General features: G+C 51.7%; 4 protein-coding genes across 5 annotated transcripts in view; 3 read left to right on the forward strand and 1 right to left on the reverse strand.

The window, feature by feature from the left end:
* SCRN2 (secernin 2) overlaps nucleotides 1-18,822 on the forward strand; it is a 142,094-nt gene that overhangs the window by 17,701 nt on the left and 105,571 nt on the right. The gene's annotated exons all lie outside the window — the stretch shown is intronic.
* MRPL10 (mitochondrial ribosomal protein L10) overlaps nucleotides 1-18,822 on the forward strand; it is a 142,327-nt gene that overhangs the window by 4,183 nt on the left and 119,322 nt on the right. The window lies entirely within an intron of this gene.
* Nucleotides 523-6,617, forward strand: PRR15L (proline rich 15 like). 2 transcript variants are annotated; one of them, XM_050762995.1, is made up of 2 exons: nucleotides 523-965; nucleotides 5,322-6,617. In XM_050762995.1, exon 2 carries the CDS (start codon nucleotides 5,354-5,356, stop codon nucleotides 5,663-5,665), a length of 312 nt encoding a protein of 103 aa, XP_050618952.1. In that variant the 5' UTR covers nucleotides 523-965; nucleotides 5,322-5,353; the 3' UTR covers nucleotides 5,666-6,617. The 2 variants fall into 2 exon arrangements, with proteins under 2 accessions (XP_050618952.1, XP_050618951.1); XM_050762994.1 differs by having other exon boundaries at nucleotides 5,325-6,617.
* PNPO (pyridoxamine 5'-phosphate oxidase) lies at nucleotides 9,915-17,534 on the reverse strand. Its single transcript, XM_050762874.1, has 7 exons — nucleotides 17,245-17,534; nucleotides 15,884-16,008; nucleotides 14,319-14,418; nucleotides 13,423-13,476; nucleotides 13,046-13,174; nucleotides 12,658-12,728; nucleotides 9,915-12,437 (listed from the first exon to the last, which is right to left on the reverse strand). Exons 1-7 carry the CDS (start codon nucleotides 17,380-17,382, stop codon nucleotides 12,269-12,271), a joined length of 786 nt encoding a protein of 261 aa, XP_050618831.1. The 5' UTR covers nucleotides 17,383-17,534; the 3' UTR covers nucleotides 9,915-12,268.

Here is an 18,822-nt window from a genome sequence, read left to right on the forward strand (position 1 = left end):
ATAAAAGTATAATCTATGCAGAAGAAGCAATGCCCCTCTGCCCACAAACATGGAATTCTGCATAAGATCTCAAGGGCCTTGAAGCCCACCTCCAAGCAAAGTGGGAGAGGAATGACGGTGTTTGAGGTTGTGGTGGGTCTGGAGAGCCTGGCCCGAGGAGAGGCTGGTGCCCGTTTTTTTCTCCCTAGGAAGATTTTGAGGAGGGGCTCTTCAGGTCAGGAGGAAGCCACAGCCCCCAACCCAGTCCCCACTTTGTGGCTTCAGGCAGGGGAGGGACAGCCTGGGAACCGGTCTGCCAACCAGTTTAACCAGGGACTGGTTTCGACTCAGGGAGTTCAAAGGAAGCTGGGGTGCACCCCGTCCTACCCAGCCTGCCAATGGAAGCAGCAGCCCTTAACTCTTTCCTGGTTGCGCCCTGGGCAACATCCAGGTGGTGGTCCATACTGCAGAGGGGTCTGAGCCTCCTCAGAAGATGAAATGGGTGGGGTGACCTTGGCTATAGCTGGGGAGTGCAACCAGACACCCAAGAGTGGGGAAACGGAGAGACAGCCTCCTGTGCTCCCTGACCCCAGATCTCCCTTGGGATTCCCTCCTCCTGCGTGGCGGTCCCTGGAGGACCCTGGCTTCTGGGTGGATGCAGGGGTGCTGGGATTGGATTTCTGGCATAATGAATATTCATCAGCCTGAGCCAGCCTCTGCTTCTGTTTACTTAGCCGGGAGGGGCTGGGTTTCAGGTTCACCTTGACTCCAGGAGCTGCAGCAGAGCAGGTACCAGCTCCTGCACCTGTTTCTCTTGCACCTGACGTGCAGCTGCTCCTACCCACCTCTCCTGGCTGAGCCTTGCCTGATACAGCACCCCGGAGGCAACCCTTCCTCCCCGAGTCTCACCCTCCCAGGCAGCTCCTACACTCAACTGCTTCTCTAGGAAAGGTCTCACCTCCAGCCTGGAGCAGTCAGGATTACAGGTACAGGCAGAGGGGTGGTGGGTGGGGAAACCAAGGCACAGACTCCAGTCAGGGCACCCAGTTCTGCCTCCATGGCTGACAAGCCCAGCGGGAAAGAGGAACCCAGGCCTCTAACCTGGTCTCCACTCAGGACTCATCCCACTGCCTCTTGGAGTCAATCCAGGCCTCCAAGAGAGCAACTGCTGAGTAGTTTTCTGTTAACTCTTGCTGAACTGGAGCCCACCCCTCTGACCCCCCAGTCTGGAGCATTTTTCCAGCTGTCTGGTAGGAACATCTCCCCATTCCTATCCGGGGTACCCCCGTCTCATCCTGCAGGCCCCCTAAGTGCCATTGGGGCCCTGCAGAGGGATGGGGGAGGGAGTTCTGGGTTTTTGTCTTACAACATATTAGCTGACTTGCTTCCCCTATCTGTCCCCCTGCCCCTCCACCTCTGCCCCAGTCAATGGTTAACTTGACCCAGCTCAGGAGGGGCCTGGCTCAGTCTGGGCAAAGCCCTTCAGAGCAGCTCACTGAACCCAGCTGGGATGGAGGGGCCTGTCCTGGGACACCCATGTGCATGCTATAGCACTGGCCACCAAAGACCGGGGGTGGCAGGCTGTCCCATGAGGCCCTTCATGGCCCCAAAGCTGTGCAAACAGCAGAGGTGAAGCTGGCATCCTCAGGGGCTGATTTCCATCATCCCTGGATTGCAAGGCCCCAGGGCAAGGGCCCAGCCCTTAGCTTGGCCAGCTCAGGAACCTGCACGAGCGAACTGCAGGGCCCACCATGTGTCACCAAATGCTGGGTCTGTTTGAAGTCCCAAGCTACCTGCCCCTACTCCCCCAACCCCTTTCAGCCCTCTGTGATGAGGCACGGGCACGCGGTTGTAGGTATCTTGTTCTTTGCAACTTTGAGAATCTGGGAAGTTTGGATATCACATCACCTTTTTTGTTTGCTTGTTTTTAAAGCAAATCAGATTTTACACTATTTTTTATGATGACTATTTACAGGATCCTACAGCTGGGTTATTTTGTAAAACAAAGAATAGTCTGCTAATTTTTCTGTTTTGCAAACTCAGATTTCCATAAGTCCGGCTTGCCTAATGGGGCAAACACCTGCTTACTGGTGCCCACATGTCCTCCTGGGCAGAACAGACAGGAAGGCCTGGCAAAAACAGTATTCTCTTTTTTTGTTGTTTGTTTTTTGAGACAGAGTCTCACTCTGTCACCCAGGCTGGAATGCAGTGGCATAATCTCAGCTCACTGCAACCTCTGCCTCCTGAGTTCAAGGGAATCTCGTGCCTCAGCCTACCGAGTAGTTGGGACTACAGGCACACGACACGACATCCGCCTAATTTTTTGTGTTTTTGTATTTTTAGTAGAGATGAGGTTTCCCCAAGTTGGTCAGGCTAGTCTTAAACTCCTGGCCTTAAGCAATCCTCCTGCCTCAGCCTCCCAAAGTGCTAGGATTATAGTTTGAGCCACTGCACCTGGCCTCTGGCAGAGTATTCTAGAGAGACCAGAGTACAAGGCCAGAATGCAAGGGCATCAGAGCTGATGCTTTGATGGAGGCCCCAGGGCAGGGCATAAGGGCTGTTCCCATCTCTACAGCTTGCTGACAAGTTCCTCGTGATCTGTGGCTCCCTTTACGCCAAGGAGAGTTAAGCCCCAGGTTTGCCAACTTGAAATTCCTGTTAAAACAGGTGAATTTTAACGGGCACAGGCAGAAGCCCTTTTCTCTCCGGAGCTAGAAAATCTGGTGGTTATGACAGTCTCAGGAGCTGGATCTTCTGTTCTTCCATTCCCCAAGTTCCTTGGTAGCCCCAAATGGGCAGTGGTGGGGCTGTGGGCCTCATTCCAGACAAGGCAGTGACTGGGGCATCCACAGGCCAAGCAACTGCCCTGTTCCTCCTTCTCTGCTCTCCCCCACCTCCTTCCAGAAACCCATTCTGGAACACTAAGTTCTGTACAAGGCTGTGCTAAGCCCAGGTGGGGCAAGCTGCCAAAGCAAACCTCTCAGGCTGTCCCTAGGTGCGCTCACCTCTCCAGGGTGCCCTGGAAGTATTTATCAAGCCCCTCTCACCGCTCCTTCACTTTCTGAGCATGAGCTGCACAAGATCTCCCCTCAGCTTCTCTTGCTACTTGAGCCCAGCTAAAGGGACAGAGCTGGCAATGTGGGAGCGGCTTCCCAGACAGAGAGGTGTTGGAAGGAACCCACCGACTGTGTGCTCTGAGGGAGGGGGTGGGGACATGGAGGATCAGGACACCAGAGCACGAGGGGTATGGATGCAGGCATTCAGCTCATTGTAAAGCCTAGGCCCACATCATGCTCTCCTCTTTCCTAAATTTGATATGCCCCCCAACCCTTAAATAATCTATACTAATTACGGAAATTCCAGAAATCAGAAAACTAGAGAAGAGAAATCCTCTACTCCTACACAAAGAAAGGCACTATTGGGCTGGGCACGGTGGCTCACGCCTGTAATCCCAACACTTTGGGAGACTGAGGCAGGCGGATCACCTGAGGTCAGGAGTTTGAGACCAGCCTGACCAACATGGAGAAACCCCGTCTCTACTAAAAATACAAAATTAGCTAGGCGTGGTGGTGCATGCCTGTAATCCCAACTACTTGGGAGGCTGAAGCAGGAGAGTCGCTTGAACCTGGGAGGCGGAGGTTGCGGTGAGCCGAGATCATGCTATTTTACTCCAGCCTGGGCAACAGAGCAAGACTCTGTCTCAAAAAAAAAAAAAAAAAAAAAAAAAGTCACTATAAAAATGCAGTGAACACCCCTCCAGTTTTTAAAAGGAGGTGATACCCTCTAGCTTTCTGGTGTATACCAGCTGCGCCTTCCTTCCTGGGAGCTTTCACAGCCGGCAGCTAGGCGTCCCGAGAACCAGACCACTGACCTCGCCAGTCATCACCGTTCCTCTACCTGTTCTGTCATTGATCTTCCTTCATCTAGCAGACTGTCATCTCCTTCTATCTTACATACCCCAGCTATCAATGATGTCCAGGCAACCTTCTCTCCCAGAAGTTCTGCTAGCTCAGACAGCACCTTTGTGGAAATTAGTCAAAGGTGAGGCCCCCAGGGAAGGCAGCTCCATGGCAGGGCACATGGCCTGTGAGTGGAGAAGCCTGGATTTCAGCCCCAAGCCCCACCCTGAAAGGTACAACCCGTGATGACCATGTCTCCCTGTACTTCTGGGATCCTTCTAATTGCTTTCTGCCTTTTTAGCTCCCCTTCCAACTCCTGTCCTTGTGGAAGCTTGGTGGGGAAAGGGAACCATCCCTTAGTAATTATTCCCATTATCCTAAGTTTTACTTTGCAATGCATGGGTACCTCTGTGGGCAGGGACTAACAGTAGAGCTAAATACTAGGGCTGGATGGGATGGGTGAGGAGATGGAGGCCCAGAGAGGTGGTAGCTTGCCAGAGGTCATGAGGCTAGGACAGCCCCCAGGACTTCCCACTCCCAGCCTGAGGCTCTGACTCCTGCCTTAGGAACAGCCCAGCAGCTACTTTAGCCCTGCTGGGCACCACTGGGAAGTTCAAATTGCTTGAAATGTCACTAATTATATTTAATTTTGTAATGAATTCCAAGAAAAATGCACAGGGCGTTTCTCTCCCTATGCTACCAGTCAATGGTCTGCCCACACCTGGCTGCAGGGTCTGGTGGTGTAGTGGGAAGTTCGGGAAAAACATCAAAGGCCTGGATGCTGTGTGACTCGGGCAAGCTGTCCACCTGCCTATGGCCCTGAGGGGCCTGGCAGGAATTATCTCAAAGCTCCCGACAACCCTGCAGGGCAATGGTGTGTGCCTATCCCACTGCCTCTCTGTCTGGCGGGTGACTTCCCTGTCTTGACCTTGACTTTGACCCTTTTCTTGTCTCACACTCTCCAAAAGCATTGTGTCACCCCTATTGATTTCAGTCTTGGGTTTATTCAGCCCTACCTTAAATTCTTTCTTTAATTCTTCTTCTTCTTTTTTTTTTCTTTAAGACAAGTCTCGCTCTGTCACCCAGGCTGGAGTGCAGTGGTGCGATCTCAGCTCACGGCAACCTCTGCCTCCCGGGTTCAAGTGGTTCTCCTGCCTCAGCCTCCCGAGTAGCTGGGATTACAGGTGTGTGCCACCACGCCCAGCTAATTTTTAGTAGAGACGGGATTTCACCACATTGGCCAGACTGGTCTTGAACTCCTGGCCTCAGGTGATCCACCTGCCTTGGCCTCCCAAAGTGCTGGGATTATAGGTATGAGGAACCGCGCCCAGCCCTTTCTTTAATTCTTAAAACAGCCCATGATTAGGAGTCTACAGCACGCTGGTCCAAAGGCACCCACCCCCTTTTCCCACTGACCCCTTTGTCTCCCCGACCCTGCTCCAGCAGAAAGCCCCACCCTCGGCTTAGGGAGCGCCATGACGACTGAAATTGGTTGGTGGAAGCTGACTTTCCTCCGGAAAAAGAAATCCACTCCCAAGGTGCTGTATGAGATCCCTGACACCTATGCCCAAACAGAGGGAGGCGCAGAACCCCCAAGGCCTGACGCTGGAGGCCCCAACAGCGACTTTAACACCCGCCTGGAGAAGATCGTGGACAAGAGTACAAAGGGCAAGCACGTCAAGGTCTCCAACTCGGGACGCTTCAAGGAGAAGAAGAAAGTGAGAGCCACGCTGGCAGAGAACCCTAACCTTTTTGATGATCACGAGGAAGGACGGTCATCAAAGTGAAGGGCTGAGGAGGGTGCTAACACCTCCTGGCTCCCTGCCATCAGCCAGATCTGAGATAGGACTTTGCCACGCTGGCCTCTTTGGCCATAGCTGAAGCCGTGGGGGTAGTTGATACCTGCTGGCAGGAAATGGCTGGTTTTTAGGTTTGTATTTATGTGCCTCCACTTTTGTAAGGCCTGGGAGATCCCAGGGTCCTCCCACCCTCCCCCCGACCACATATAAAGGCACTCTAGTTCAAGGGTGAAAACTCTCACCCAAGAGGAACAGCCCTCCTTGAAGCAATGGCAGGGCCAAGCAGAGAGGTGGGCATGGCAGAGAATGGAGTGAGCCAGACAGACTTCACCTCATCACTGGACACAGGGTCAAGGTCAAGTTTGAACTGCTCCTCCCTTTACGTTCTCTACCCGTGAGTACTCCCTGGACCAATCCTGAGGAGGGCACATTTTCCAGAAGCCACGTGATAGGGGCTGGTTTCTGTGGAGCCAGAGGCAGAGACACTGAACTTGAGCTTACCTCCTAACACCGGCAGTAAACTTCCTGGAACTTTGCCCTCAAGTGTGGAGGGGGCAGAGGACACTGGCACTCTGTTAGGGTGCTGTAGAAGACTAGATTGATGGTAGTTTGGCCTTTTGGCTCCTGTTTTGGCCATGACTTGTGCAGGTGGCAAGTCACACACCCTCGAAGGGAAGCTACACGGGCCAAATTGGGGGAGTGGATGGGGAATTGTCTCCTCTCCCTCCCCTACTGTAATAGTATTTAAGACGTATCAGCTCCAGAGATGAGTCCTGGAGCCTTGAATTTTAACAAACTAATTGTAGGTTTCTCTCTTTGTAATAACAATGCTGGAAAAGCAGAGAACCTCTTTTATCCTCATGTCTTGCATTTATTGAGATGACTGTTTCTCATGCCTTTATCTTCCTTCATGTAAGTAAAGTGGACCTTTGTGCTCAAACTGTTCCTTTCAAGCTTCAGGAAGGGTTGCCAGGTGTGACAATATAGGAACTGGGTCACTAATTTTTACCATCAAACTAGCCTTAGTATGGGGATGGGGGAGCAGAAGGAGCTAGTTACACGTCAGTGGTCGGTTCTCTCCGGTTAACAGAGAGGCCATCAGGTGCTCTAAGAGAGTAGGGCAGACCTTTGGTGATTGACCCCAAAGAGTCAGTGGTTTGGTTTGGGATTCAGATTCAAACTCTGGCTCTACCCCTTAGTAGCTGGGTGACCTTGGGAACATCTGCTTGTACTCTGAGCCTGGGTTCCCTCTTCTGTAAAAGGGGGCTGAAATAATACCGATCACATAGGGACTGTCAGTATTAAGTGGCCTATGAGAGGCCCCATAGTAAGCACTCAGTTTAATACTGGCTTCCTTCCCCCTTACTTTATAAGGAACTCCACCATACCCTACAGCTTTGGTTTAAGAAAAAGGAGAAGGTGGGTATGGTGGCTCAGGCCTGTAATCCTAGCACTTTGGGAGGCTGAGGTGGGAGGATTGCTTAAGCCCAGGAGTTTGGACTAGCCTAGGCAACATAGTGAGACCCCATGTCTAAAAAAAGAAACCAACCAACAAACAAAAAGGAGCTGACTGTGCTGGCACATGCCTGTAGTCCTATCTACCTGGAAGGCTGAGGTGGGAGGATTGCTCGAGTCCAGGAGTTCAAGACTACAGTGAGCTATGATTGTAGCACTGCGCTACAACCTGGGTGACAGAACTAGATCTTATCTCCAGAAAAAAAAAAAATGTTGGCCGGGCGCGGTGGCTCAAGCCTGTAATCCCAGCACTTTGGGAGGCCGAGACGGGCGGATCACGAGGTCAGGAGATCGAGACCATCCTGGCTAACACGGTGAAACCCCGTCTCTACTAAAAAAAAATACAAAAAACTAGCCGGGCGAGGTGGCGAGCGCCTGTAGTCCCAGCTACTCGGGAGGCTGAGGCAGGAGAATGGCGTAAACCCAGGAGGCGGAGCTTGCAGTGAGCAGAGGTCCGGCCACCGCACTCCAGCCTGGGTGACAGAGCGAGACTCCGTCTCAAAAAAAAAAAAAAAAAAAGTCTTTTAATAAATAAGAAAGAGAGGCCGGGTGCGGTGGCTCATGCCTGTAATCCCAGCACTTTGGGAGGCTGAGGTGGGTGGATCACCTGAGGTTGGGAGTTCAAGACCAGCCTGGGCAACATGGAGAAACCCCATCTCTACTAAAAATACTCTACTAAAAATACAAAATTAGCCGAGCGTAGTGGTGCATGCCTGTAATCCCAGCTACTTGGGAGGCTGAGGCAGGAGAATCGCTTGAACCTGGGAGGCTGAGGTTGCGGTGAGCCGAGATCGCACCATTTGCACTCCAGCCTGGGCAACAAGAGCGAAATTCCATCTCAAAAATAAATAAATATGCCAGGCACAGTGGCTCATGCCTGTAATCCCAGTACTTTGGGAGGCCGAGGTGGGTGGATCATGAGCTCAGGAGATGGAGACTATCCTGGCTAACACAGTGAAACCCCGTCTCTACAAAAATACAAAAAAATTAGCCAGGCGTGGTGGTGGGCACCTGTAGTCCCAGCTACTCGGGAAGGCTGAGGCAGGAGAATGGCGTGAACCTGGGAGGTGGAGCTTGCAGTGAGCCGAGATTGCGTCACTGCACTCCTGCCTGGACGACAGAGTGAGACTCTATCTCAAAAAATAAATAAATAAAAATAAATAAATAAGAAAGAAGAGAAAGCTGTCATCTTATGAGGCTAGGTCCAGCTCTTTCTGAAGCCATAAGAGCTGGGAATTAAAAAAACGTTGGCCAAATCTCTGGAGCTCGTGGTAGAAACACAGGGAGAGACCAAGGTGGTCACTAAACAATGTGGTCCTGTAGCTTCCAGGTCAGCTCCTGGCAGGCTGCTGGGCCACCCCACCCCAGGAGCTGTTGCTCAGGGAATTTATTACTGAAACAAACAGACCTATACAAGGGAGCCTTTGTTAGGTGCCTCACCCAGCCCAGGGGGACCTCAAATGATGAGTAAGGGAGACCAGGAGCTGGAGGGATGGAAGGCAGGCTTAGGGGTGCTGCCTTTCCCAAGGCCTCTTTCCACTACCCCTTCCCACTACACAGAACTTCCTAGGGTCTCACCAACTACTCAATCCATGAGACCTCCACAGAGGAGCTCAGACTTTCCCCACACCGCAGCCCTGCGGTTAATAGCTAACATTTAGAGGGTGCTTACAGCAGGCGGCCCCTAGAACAAGTTCTCCCTAAGCTTGTTCATTTAATCCTATCATCGCCTGAGACAGATACTGTCATTATCCCCATTTTTCAGACAAGTTGGCTGAGGCTTAGAGGTTAAATCACTCACCCCGGGGGCCAGGCACTGGCAGTGGTACAGCTGGCACTGAAGCCAGAGCTGGCTTGTACATGTGACCACTGTCCCACACAGCCACCTTCCACTCTTGATTCTCATCTGCTACGGGAACAGGAAACTGCAGCTCGGAACAAAGAAAAGCACAGACATCTTCTGCGGAAGGGGAATTTGGGAGGGAAGGGAGCAACCTCTGGGTCTTAGCATCCTGGGAGGTGAGCATCATTCGAGGGAACTGGACAAACTCTGGAAGCAGTTGGATAAAGCCAACCAGTTTTGAAGCTGAGTGTCCCTTAAGACCCTAGACTACAGGCATCTCCCACATCCGCCCATTCTCGGTTTCCCTGAGGTGGGAGATAAGGATGGGCCCTGGGCCACCAACCTAAGGCTCTAGATAATACTGGCACTGTACTGCCAGCTCCTCCAGTATCACCATTACCCCTCTGGGTTAGAGTATCCACAGCCCCTCTGCCCCTTGCATGCTGACCCCGGCTCCATCTTCTAGGTAAAGTCTATCTATGTTTCTAAGCTGGGGTACCAGATAGATATGGGGTAGGTACTAGAAGCCAAAGGGAGATCTGGCTGCCCAGGGAAGCAGAGTGAGGCAGCTGCAAGTTTTCATGAGAACAGGCGAGGAGGAGGAACCGAGAGCGCAAATATGTGCGGGAACCGGGAGAGGCTATGGGTTATCGACCACAGTTTCACTGGGACGCGACCCAAGCGGATGAAGAGGGAGGCAGGGGAGGCCGGCTAGAAGTGGCTTTCACCGCCCGGAAGGGGCCGACACTGGGAGGAGGGCTCCCCCTGCTGGACGTACTGCCTACATGGTGGGGAGAAGTGAGGGGGCAGGAAAGTCGCTTAAATTTCCCAAGTCCCCGCCTTGGGGGTTGAGAGAGACCAGGCCGGGTTGAACATCAATAAAATGCACGGCTGACAGGCTTTTATTACAGACTGGGGGCAGTAACGGCTGGACAGAGAACAGAAAAGGAACATCTGAGACCAGGCTCAAAGCTGGGGGGGATACACAACCTCCAATAATACAAGGTGGGTGCAGCACTTCTAGACACACACACAGACACACATACACGTACTCATAAATGGCACAGCCTACGGTACAAGAAAAAGGGCAAGGTAGGTAAGGGCACCCGACACCCTCCTGCCTGCAGGGGGCCACAGGGTTAATGTGCCTTCCTGCACGCAGGCTTAAGGGGGATAAACAAGGAGAGGGCTGCCGTTGGAGGAGCCCTGCGGATAACAGTGACTGATAACAGGTCCATGCAGGGGAAGGAAGCACAGTTCACAGAGTGGCAAGCTCAATGCCAGCCAGTGCAAGAAACAGTCAGTTCTCTGATCCTGGCTTAGTCACGGCAAATATTTACCCGGCTTGGCTCCTCTCCATAGCCAGCAGGTTGCTTGCTCATCCAGTCTGTCCCTGGTAAGCAGGCTTGTGCTCAACGAGAACAAACACAGTGACTCAGCTGAGGGTCACTAAAGGACCACAGACTGTGAGGGTGGGAGGTCATGGTTTAGAGGTTGAGTCTAGTGCAGCTGGTCACCTGGGATCTAGTGAAAATGCAGGGTCAGATTCAGTGGGTCTGGAGTCTGAATCTCTAAGGGGCTGCCAAGTGATGCAGATGCTCCTGGCTTGTGGACCACACTGAGTACAGCAAAGCTCTAGACCAGGAGGTCTCAACCTTGGCTGCACAGAATTCTCTGGGGAGCTTTTAAATTTCCCAGTGCCCAGGCTGCACTCATATCTTGGCAGAGACAGAGTTTTGCCATGCTGGCCAGGCTGGTTCAATCATCTCTGAGGGTGGGACCCAGGCATCAGGGTTTTTAAAGCTCCCCAGGTAATTCCAGTGTGGGTGAAAAGCCAATGATCTAGGAATAATCAGCAGAGATGGGGAGTAAGGAAAGCAGATATGTGAATAGTCTGAAAAACATTATATCTATAATCATTTAATTTTTCTTTTTGGAAAATGTATGTATATATACACACAATTTCCATAAACAAACATAGATAGTAAAGCTGATTAAAATCTTCCTGTCCGATTGGTACCAGCACATGAAGCTCTTCTACAAAATCCCTGACTGACTGGGAATAAAATTTCCTAGTGACAGCCCACTCCTTCTTAGGCAGGTCTGACTGTTTGAAATCTCTCCCACTATTGAGATGAAACCTGCTTCCCTGTAACTTCCCTGTAACTCTACAGGTTCCTTGGAGCCACAGAGAAGGCAGCAATCAGTAGGGGAAGTGCTATAAAAATATACTATCCTGGCTGGGCACGGTGGCTCATGTTTGTAATCCCAGCACTTTGGGAGGCTGAGGTGGGTGAATCATAAGGTCAAGAGATGGAGACCATCCTGGCCAACATGGTGAAACCCCGTCTCTACTAAAAATACAAAAATTAGCTGGGTGTGGTGGGTGCCTGTAGTCCCAGCTACTCAGGAGGCTGAGGCAGGAGAATCGCTTGAACCCGGGAGGCAGAGGTTGCAGTGAGCCAAGATCATGCCACTGCACTCCAGCCTGGGCGACAGAGTGAGGCTCCGTCTAAAAAAAAAAAAAAAAAATCCTATCCATAAATGAGTTAAGTTGTAACCAACAGAAATATATTCTAGCTAGATTAAGTTAAAAAAAAATAGAGAGAGAGAGAGAGAGACTTTACAGATAGTGGGGTGTTTCAAGGCAGGGGGAGGAACTGCACGGCCCAGACCTGGGAGGGAGGGATCCTGGGAGTTGAAATAGCAGCAGGCAGAGGCTGTTGGTTCCTGTTGTTTCCTGGCTGCCATGAATGACTTGGCTTCAATGACTCCCAAGGTTCTGGATCCCTCCAGTTCAAATTTCAAATTCTGACAAAACAATCTGATTGGCCACGTTGGCTCAGGTGAATATGCTGGCACTAAGCTTTGGCCAGTATGACTCACATGGTAACAGACAGGGCTGCTGGGGCCCTCCCTGTCACCAGAAACGGAGTCACACCGGTTGCTACCCCTAGAGGGAGCTATCCTAATCAATCATAGGCAGGGTCAAAAAAATAATTATGGAATGATTTTCCATTTGTGATTCTCTACACCACCATTACACTATACTTGACCAGCTAACTGAAAACCAACTGAGTACAAAGAACTTAGAGCATGAGCTCTGAAGAGTCCTCAATATAAAGGGTAGGGAGGGAAATGGGTTGAGCTTACAAAGAAGGGCCTGAGTCCCAATCCCACACCCTCTCTTGACACCCAGCCCTAGCTGCACTCTGGCCCGGCAGGTCCCAGAGTTAAGGTGCAAGTCTCTCATAGAGCCAGTCTTCCTCCCCGCGGTGGGTCATGGGCCCCAAAGGGGAATCTCCTGTGGGCAGGCCCCGCCGAAAGACTATCCGGTCATGCAGGCGGTTGGTTTGACCTTGCCAGAACTCCATCACCTGAGGGTACAGGACATAGCCACCCCTATAAGGAGAAGCAGAGGTTTCAGTGCTCTGTGGATTTTCCTAGCCAGGTCACTCTCCCACCCTCACCCCTCATCCCAGGGCCTCTTGAAGGAAGTTGCTGGGATGTATCTGATGAGGGTGGCCAGGGAGGAGGAGATCTGTGATTCCCCAGGCAGGTGGCTTCAAGTAAACACAGGGGCCTGGTGTGCCTTTCTAGATGACTACCAGATGTCACTCACCAGGATTTTGGCTTGGGCACCTCTTGATCCTCGTAGAGCTGTTCCAGTTCCTCATTTTTCTTTCTCAGATACTGTCCAGGGGAAGGAGTTAGAAGAAGGGCCAGGCCCAGTCAATGATTCATTAACAAGGACTTCCTGGGGATATGTGCTGGGGACACTGGTGAGCAGAGCAGACTGGCCTCTGCCTTCCAGGAGCACACAGTCAACGGGATGGCCAGATGGACAGAGGAGGCCTATTTTCCCTCTCCCTACCCCTATTTCCCTTCTCACTGCCCTTTTCATTGTTTTCACTGGGCTGGAGAGAGGAACCTGGCATCTCCTGGGGACAGCTTCTGGGGATAAGCCAAAGCCTCCGCCACCTGGAGGACTACAGTGGAGCCCCACTCACCTCCCGATCAGGGATCACAGAACTCTGGTGGCTGACCACAGCCCCAATCTGGCTGCTCTTGGGGCGGGAGTGGAAGTAGCACTCAGCCTCCTCCTCCGGCAGCTTCTTCACAGGGCCTTCCACACGCACCTGCTCAAGGATGGCTCTGGGTGAATGGCGTTCAATGCCACCTGCCCTCCCTACCAGCACAGGCCCTATTCCTCTCTATTCTATTGGCTGTCCCACCACTCTTGGCTCCAGCTAACTGAGGGCTATTATAGAGGCAGAGTGCCCAGCTGGGATGTTTGCCCAGTCTGGGGACCTTCACTAGACTTAGCCATAAACTCAGGCCCTGCCAACCCAGCCCATCCCAGGCTGTCCTGGGAAAATTCACTCACCTGACGGTTAAGTGGCTCCCAGTAGAAGACAAGGGAAGCAAAGGGATTCGAGTCCTAGAAGTAAAAGAGAATCCACAGCCAGTCATCAGGATAGGGAGAGGAGGCCTCCGGCATGCAGGGAAAAGGCAGGAGAGCTGTAGTGTGCAGGCCCACAGCAGATGCATCCACTGTATGAGCTCATTTAAACCCTCAAAAGTAGGCCTATTGTCACAGATACGGAGACAGGCTAAGTCACATGCCCAAGTTCCTGCAGTAAGTGGTGGAGCTAAGTTTAAGCCAGTCAGACTCCAAAGTGAGACTGGGTGATTTCTCTCACCCACAGATTTGCGAGTCTTGAGAAATGCATGTTTGGCTGGCATGGACTCAGGGAGGTTTACTCACTTTGGATTCATTCATTGAATGCACACGAAGTGCTTACTCTGGGTCTGACAACAGGAGACATGTGGGGGATACAGCAGAGATAAAACACAGCATCCTCCACTCCTGCAGAGCTTACTGTTCAGCAGAGGAGACAAATATCAGTTACATAATCACCCAAATAAAAGCTTAGTTACAAACTGAAGAAAATGATAAAAAGGAAAGTTGCAAGTTATAATGGCAGCAAACAACATGAGGGGCTGAGTCTGAGTCAGAGTCAAGGAAGGCCTTCCTGAGGAGGTAACATGTGGGCTGAGATCTGAAGGAACAGGTGATGGCTGATGGGGTGAGGTTGGTTAGAAAGTGCATTCATTCATTTATGGCAAAGAGCACAGCAAGTGCCAAGGCCTCATGGCAGGAGGGCACCTGCAGAGAGAGAGCAAGTAGACTGAGGGGTGGGGTAGCATGAGAAGGTGACTGAGGAGGAAAGGGCCAAATCCCACAGGCCCTGGGAAAGATTACCAGCTCTTTTCACACACCAGCTCTTTTCCTTTTCGACTCTCGAAGTTAGTGAAGAAGCGGAAGCCATCTTTCCCAAAGCCCTTCAGTAGCAACATGCGAGCAGAGGGTTTTCCATCTCTAGGAGCAAACAGCAGAGCACTGTGGTCAGAGCCTGCTTCAATGTTCTGGCTACAGTCCCTCTCCCCAAAAGATGTCTCAGCACCCCCTCCAGCTGTACCTCCTTTACTGGGCTGTTAGGCTGGGGCCCCCTCCCATGTGCTCCTGGGGGTTTGTCCTAGAGGTATGACACCACAGCCTAGGGCCCTGTTATGGACTGAATAGTGTCACCCAAAACCGCTGTGTTAAAGCCTTAAACCTCAATGTGACTGTATTTGGAGACAGGGACCTTATGGAGGTAATTAAGGTTAAATAATAAGGTCATGGGGTGGGGCCCTAATCCAATAGGACTGGTGTCACTGTAAGAGAAGAGGCACTTTAGAACCACCTCCCTTGCCCCCCACAACACACACAGGAAAGGCAGTATGAGGACATGGCAAAAAGCAGCTGTCTGCAAACCCCAAGCAGAGGCCTCACCAGAAACCACCCCTGATGGCACCTTGATCTTGGACTTCTAGCCACCAGAACTATAAGGAAATAAACTCCCGTGGTTTAAGCTGTCCAGTCTACAGTATTTTGTTAAGACATCCCTAGTAAACTCATAAGACCCTAAGGGCAGGGACTAACAATAATGCAATCATCCAATGCTTCGGGATCACAGTGGTGCTACGAGATCAGCTCCTCTGCTCAGAGGTCTGGGAAATATCCACTCGCACAGTACAAGAGCGCTGGCTTCAAGGCCTTACACTTTAGCAAGGAGAATTGAATAATAGGCTAATACAAGTGATGTCTCAAAGGGCATATGACTGTCAAAGGAATGATATAGTCAAGTACTGTGCTAGATTTCGAGAAAGAGACAGAGCTTCACCAGAAGTAGCTCCTGAATGACAGACGAGGCTTGGGTAGATGGGGAGATGAGGGAGGCAAGGGGTTGCTTGTGGATATATCAAGGGCAGAGATGAACAAGCTACTGCATTTTTTTTTTTTTTTTTTTTTTTGAGATGGAGTCTCACGCTCTGTCCCCCAGGCTGCAGCGCAGTGGCACGATCTTGGCTCACTGCAATCTCCACCTCCTGGGTTCACGCCATTCTTCTGCCTCAGCCTCCCGAGTAGCTGGGACTACCCACCCGGCTAATTTTTTGTATTTTCAGTAGAGACGGGGTTTCACCGTGTTAGCCAGGATGGTCTCGATCTCCTGACCTCATGATCCACCCGCCTGGGCCTCCGAAAGTGCTGGGATTACAGGTGTGAGCCACCGCGCCCAGTCTAAGGCATTGCATTTTTATCACTGAAATATAATTTTGTGTTCTGGTCTTTGGTTTATAGGTAAGGACACAGTCCCAGAGAGGACAAGCATCTCATCTAAAGCCACACAGCACATTAATAACAGAGCTGGAACCATAAAGTTGGCATCCAGAGTTGAGAGCTTCATAAGCTTCCTAGTTCATATGTATCCACCCAAAGAGGGGCCCACGGCCATGCCCACCTGGTACAGGTAGCCAGACACATGGCATTTGCTTCCCCTATGTCAGGACACTGAACAGCCTCCTCAAACCAGGCAGCAAACTGTTTCAGTGGGTCAAGGGAGGTCAGATGAGTCTCCTCAAATGCCTAGGAAGGGAGATTTATTCCATTTAATAAACATATATAGTGCTTACTAGGTACCTGGCACTGTTCTAATCATTTTTCAAATATCAACTCATTTAGTCCTCATGACAGTGACCTTAAAATAAAAAATAGTACGCAGTAAGAAGAATCTGTGCCCCATTTTACAGGTGAGGAAACAGGCATAAAAAGGTCAGACAACTTGCTGTCCCACAGCTAGTGATGGATAAATCAGGGTTTTCATGTCATGGGTAATCAAAACTGTCTCTGCATCAGAATCACCTGGGGAGCATAAAAAAAAACTCTCTGGGCTCCACCCCCATAATTTCTCATTCAGCAGGTCTGAGGCTTAATCAAAAACTGCATTTTTATTTACTTATATGCTCGACTAATTTTATTTTTTTGTAGAGACAGGGTCTCACTATGTTGCCCAGGCTGGAAAAACTGCATTTTAAACAAGCATTTCTAGAAATGACCACATGCAACCAGATTTGGCAACCAGGGCCCTGGACCCCAACTCCTAAAAGGTTCTCTTGGTTCCCCTCCTGAGAAGGGAAAAGGAAAAGAACTTCCCAGTGGTCAGCAGAAAGTACTGAAGGCAGTAAGCTAAGAGCTTTCTCCTCTCCTCCTACCTGAGGTTTGGGTGACCCCCAAACCTCCTTGCCCCAGGGGGTGGCCCCAGAAGCCCTGAGAGGCTGGTTCCTCCTACTCCCCTCCCCCTAGTAGATGACTCCGAGAACCATTCTTCCCCCGCCCTTGAGGGAGGCCCAGCACTGTCCTGACATCCATCACATGAAACCCTGATTCATCCATCACTAGCTGTGGGCCTGAGCAAGTTATCTGACCTTGCTACCTGTCGAGTAAGCAGGGTTCTAAGCACTTTACAAACATTTAAGACCATAACATCCCCGTAAGGCAGGTACTATCACTTCCCAGATGAGGAAACTGAGGCCCAGAGACACTAAGGATTCCAGCCCAGGCAGGCTCCAAAGTTCGAGCTCTCACCCATTACGAAAGGCTGCCTTTTGAACCCATTTCATTTGCGTTTTCCCGGAACTCCTCCCCCGGTGGGATGTCTTTGAAGCCCCCTTTTCCCACTGGGGGTGATCCCCAAACCTCCTTGCCCCACCGGGTGGCCCCAGAAGCCCGGAGGGGCTCCTCCTACTCCCCGCCCCGCTGTAGATGACTCCGGGGACCCCTTTTCCCCCGCCCCTGCAGGAGGCCTGGCCCTGGCGGCGGCACCTCTCGGTCCCCGCGGTAACTCTTGCGCATGGGTCCCAGGTCCATGGCAGCACTGCGACCACGCAGGTGACGGAGGTAGCCTGGCCACTCGGCAGGTCGCCCGAACGTCGCTGTGACGCCCCGCAGCCGGCACGTCATGGGGGCCGCCGGCCACGTGACCCGGCTGTGGCCCGGCGCTGGGTTCCTTTGAGTTCGGAACCAATTTCCCACCCTGGACTTCTACCCCGGGGAAGGAAGGATTTGCTAGTCGTCCAACCAAGCTAACAGGTCCTAAATCCTCGGAGCCAATGAGTTTCCAGGATCGGAGGAGGGAGACAGACATGGAGAGGTCATTGGTTGGAGCTTTTCGGTAGCAAGGCCAATTAGAGCGAGAACAGAGAAACCCAGCGACCAATGGGTAGCGCCTTTGGGGGCGGGAGCAGAGAGACAAGGAAATGCTGTCACCGCCGTTAACACGCACGTGGAGGTTGGTTAAAGGTATAGGAGGATCTCCTGCAGCTCAGGCGGGGTGGAGGATGTGTCCCGGGGGCGTGAGAGGAGTAGTCAGTATTAAGTGGCTGGCCCATAGTAGGTGCCTGTAGGCGAGCTTAGGGCAGGAAGTACCCCTTGGGAAGGGAGACTAGTGGAATGGGAAAAGAAAAATGGAAAATGGAATTAGGGGCCAGACTCTGAAGCAAGGTGATGGGGGCACATAGAGAAAAGGGTAATCTGGCTGTGGGGAGGAATTAGGGCATGAGAGTGGGAGAGGTTGAAATGACTTGTGGACCATGCCCCGAGTGGGGAGGTGCAGTGGGGTTAGGAAGAGACGGTGAGGTGAGAAGGAAGATGGCTTTGGGAAAGTCCCAAAGGAAATTTGGTACCAAGGTTTCCCAGACCAGAGTGGTTTTCCTCTTCTAGTTTTGTTTTTGTTTTGTTTTGTTTTGTTTGAGACGGAGACTAGCTCTGTCACTCAGTTTGGAGTGCAGTGGCGCGATCTCGGCTCACTGCAACTTCCACCTCCCGGGTTCAAGCAATTCTCTGCCTCAGCCTCCCGGGTAGCTGGGATTACAGGCGCCTGCCACCACGCCTGGCTAATTTTTGTATTTTTAGTAGAGACGGGGTTTCACCATGTTGGCCAGGCTAGTCTTAAACTCCTGATCTCAGGTGATCCACCCGCCTCGGCCTCCCAAAGTGCTGGGATTATAGGCGTGAGCCACCGCGCCCGCCACCTCTTCTGGTTTTAAACCCCCTCCCTCCAACCTCATTTATTTAAGCAAGGGTCAGAGTACTTTGCTCCCTTTGCTCATGGTTTCCCCTGCAACGGTGCATTGGAGTTCATAGGAGCCAGTGACCTGGTAGATGGCGCGGCTGCCAATGTCCCATCTCTCCAGGGCCTCCCCCATCTTTGTCAAGCTTCCCTTTTTCCACATTTTGCCCTTGCTAGGTAGTAGGAGTCTAGTCCCTAGGTCAATGCAAGTAATTGCCAAGTGAGAGTACACGGAGCAGGTGGCTGTGAATAGCCCTTCCAGGCTGTGGATGCAAGGCTGAAAAATGGGAAACCCACTCGTGCCCAGTCCAATTCTGACCTGGCTGGGGCAG

Source organism: Macaca thibetana, chromosome 16 (assembly GCF_024542745.1).
Source record: "Macaca thibetana thibetana isolate TM-01 chromosome 16, ASM2454274v1, whole genome shotgun sequence".
Lineage (NCBI taxonomy): Eukaryota > Metazoa > Chordata > Mammalia > Primates > Cercopithecidae > Macaca > Macaca thibetana.

Coding starts and splice junctions, on each gene's coding strand:
- PRR15L (XM_050762995.1), top strand. CDS start 5,354: ATGACGACTGAAATTGGTTGGTGGAAGCTGACTTTCCTCCGGAAAAAG.
- PNPO (XM_050762874.1), bottom strand. CDS start 17,382: ATGACGTGCCGGCTGCGGGGCGTCACAGCGACGTTCGGGCGACCTGCC. Junction 13,477..14,318: donor GTCGAAAAGGAAAAGAGCTG/GTGTGTGAAAAG, acceptor TTTTACTTCTAG/GACTCGAATCCCTTTGCTTC. Junction 12,438..12,657: donor GTGCCCAAGCCAAAATCCTG/GTGAGTGACATC, acceptor TTCTCCTTATAG/GGGTGGCTATGTCCTGTACC.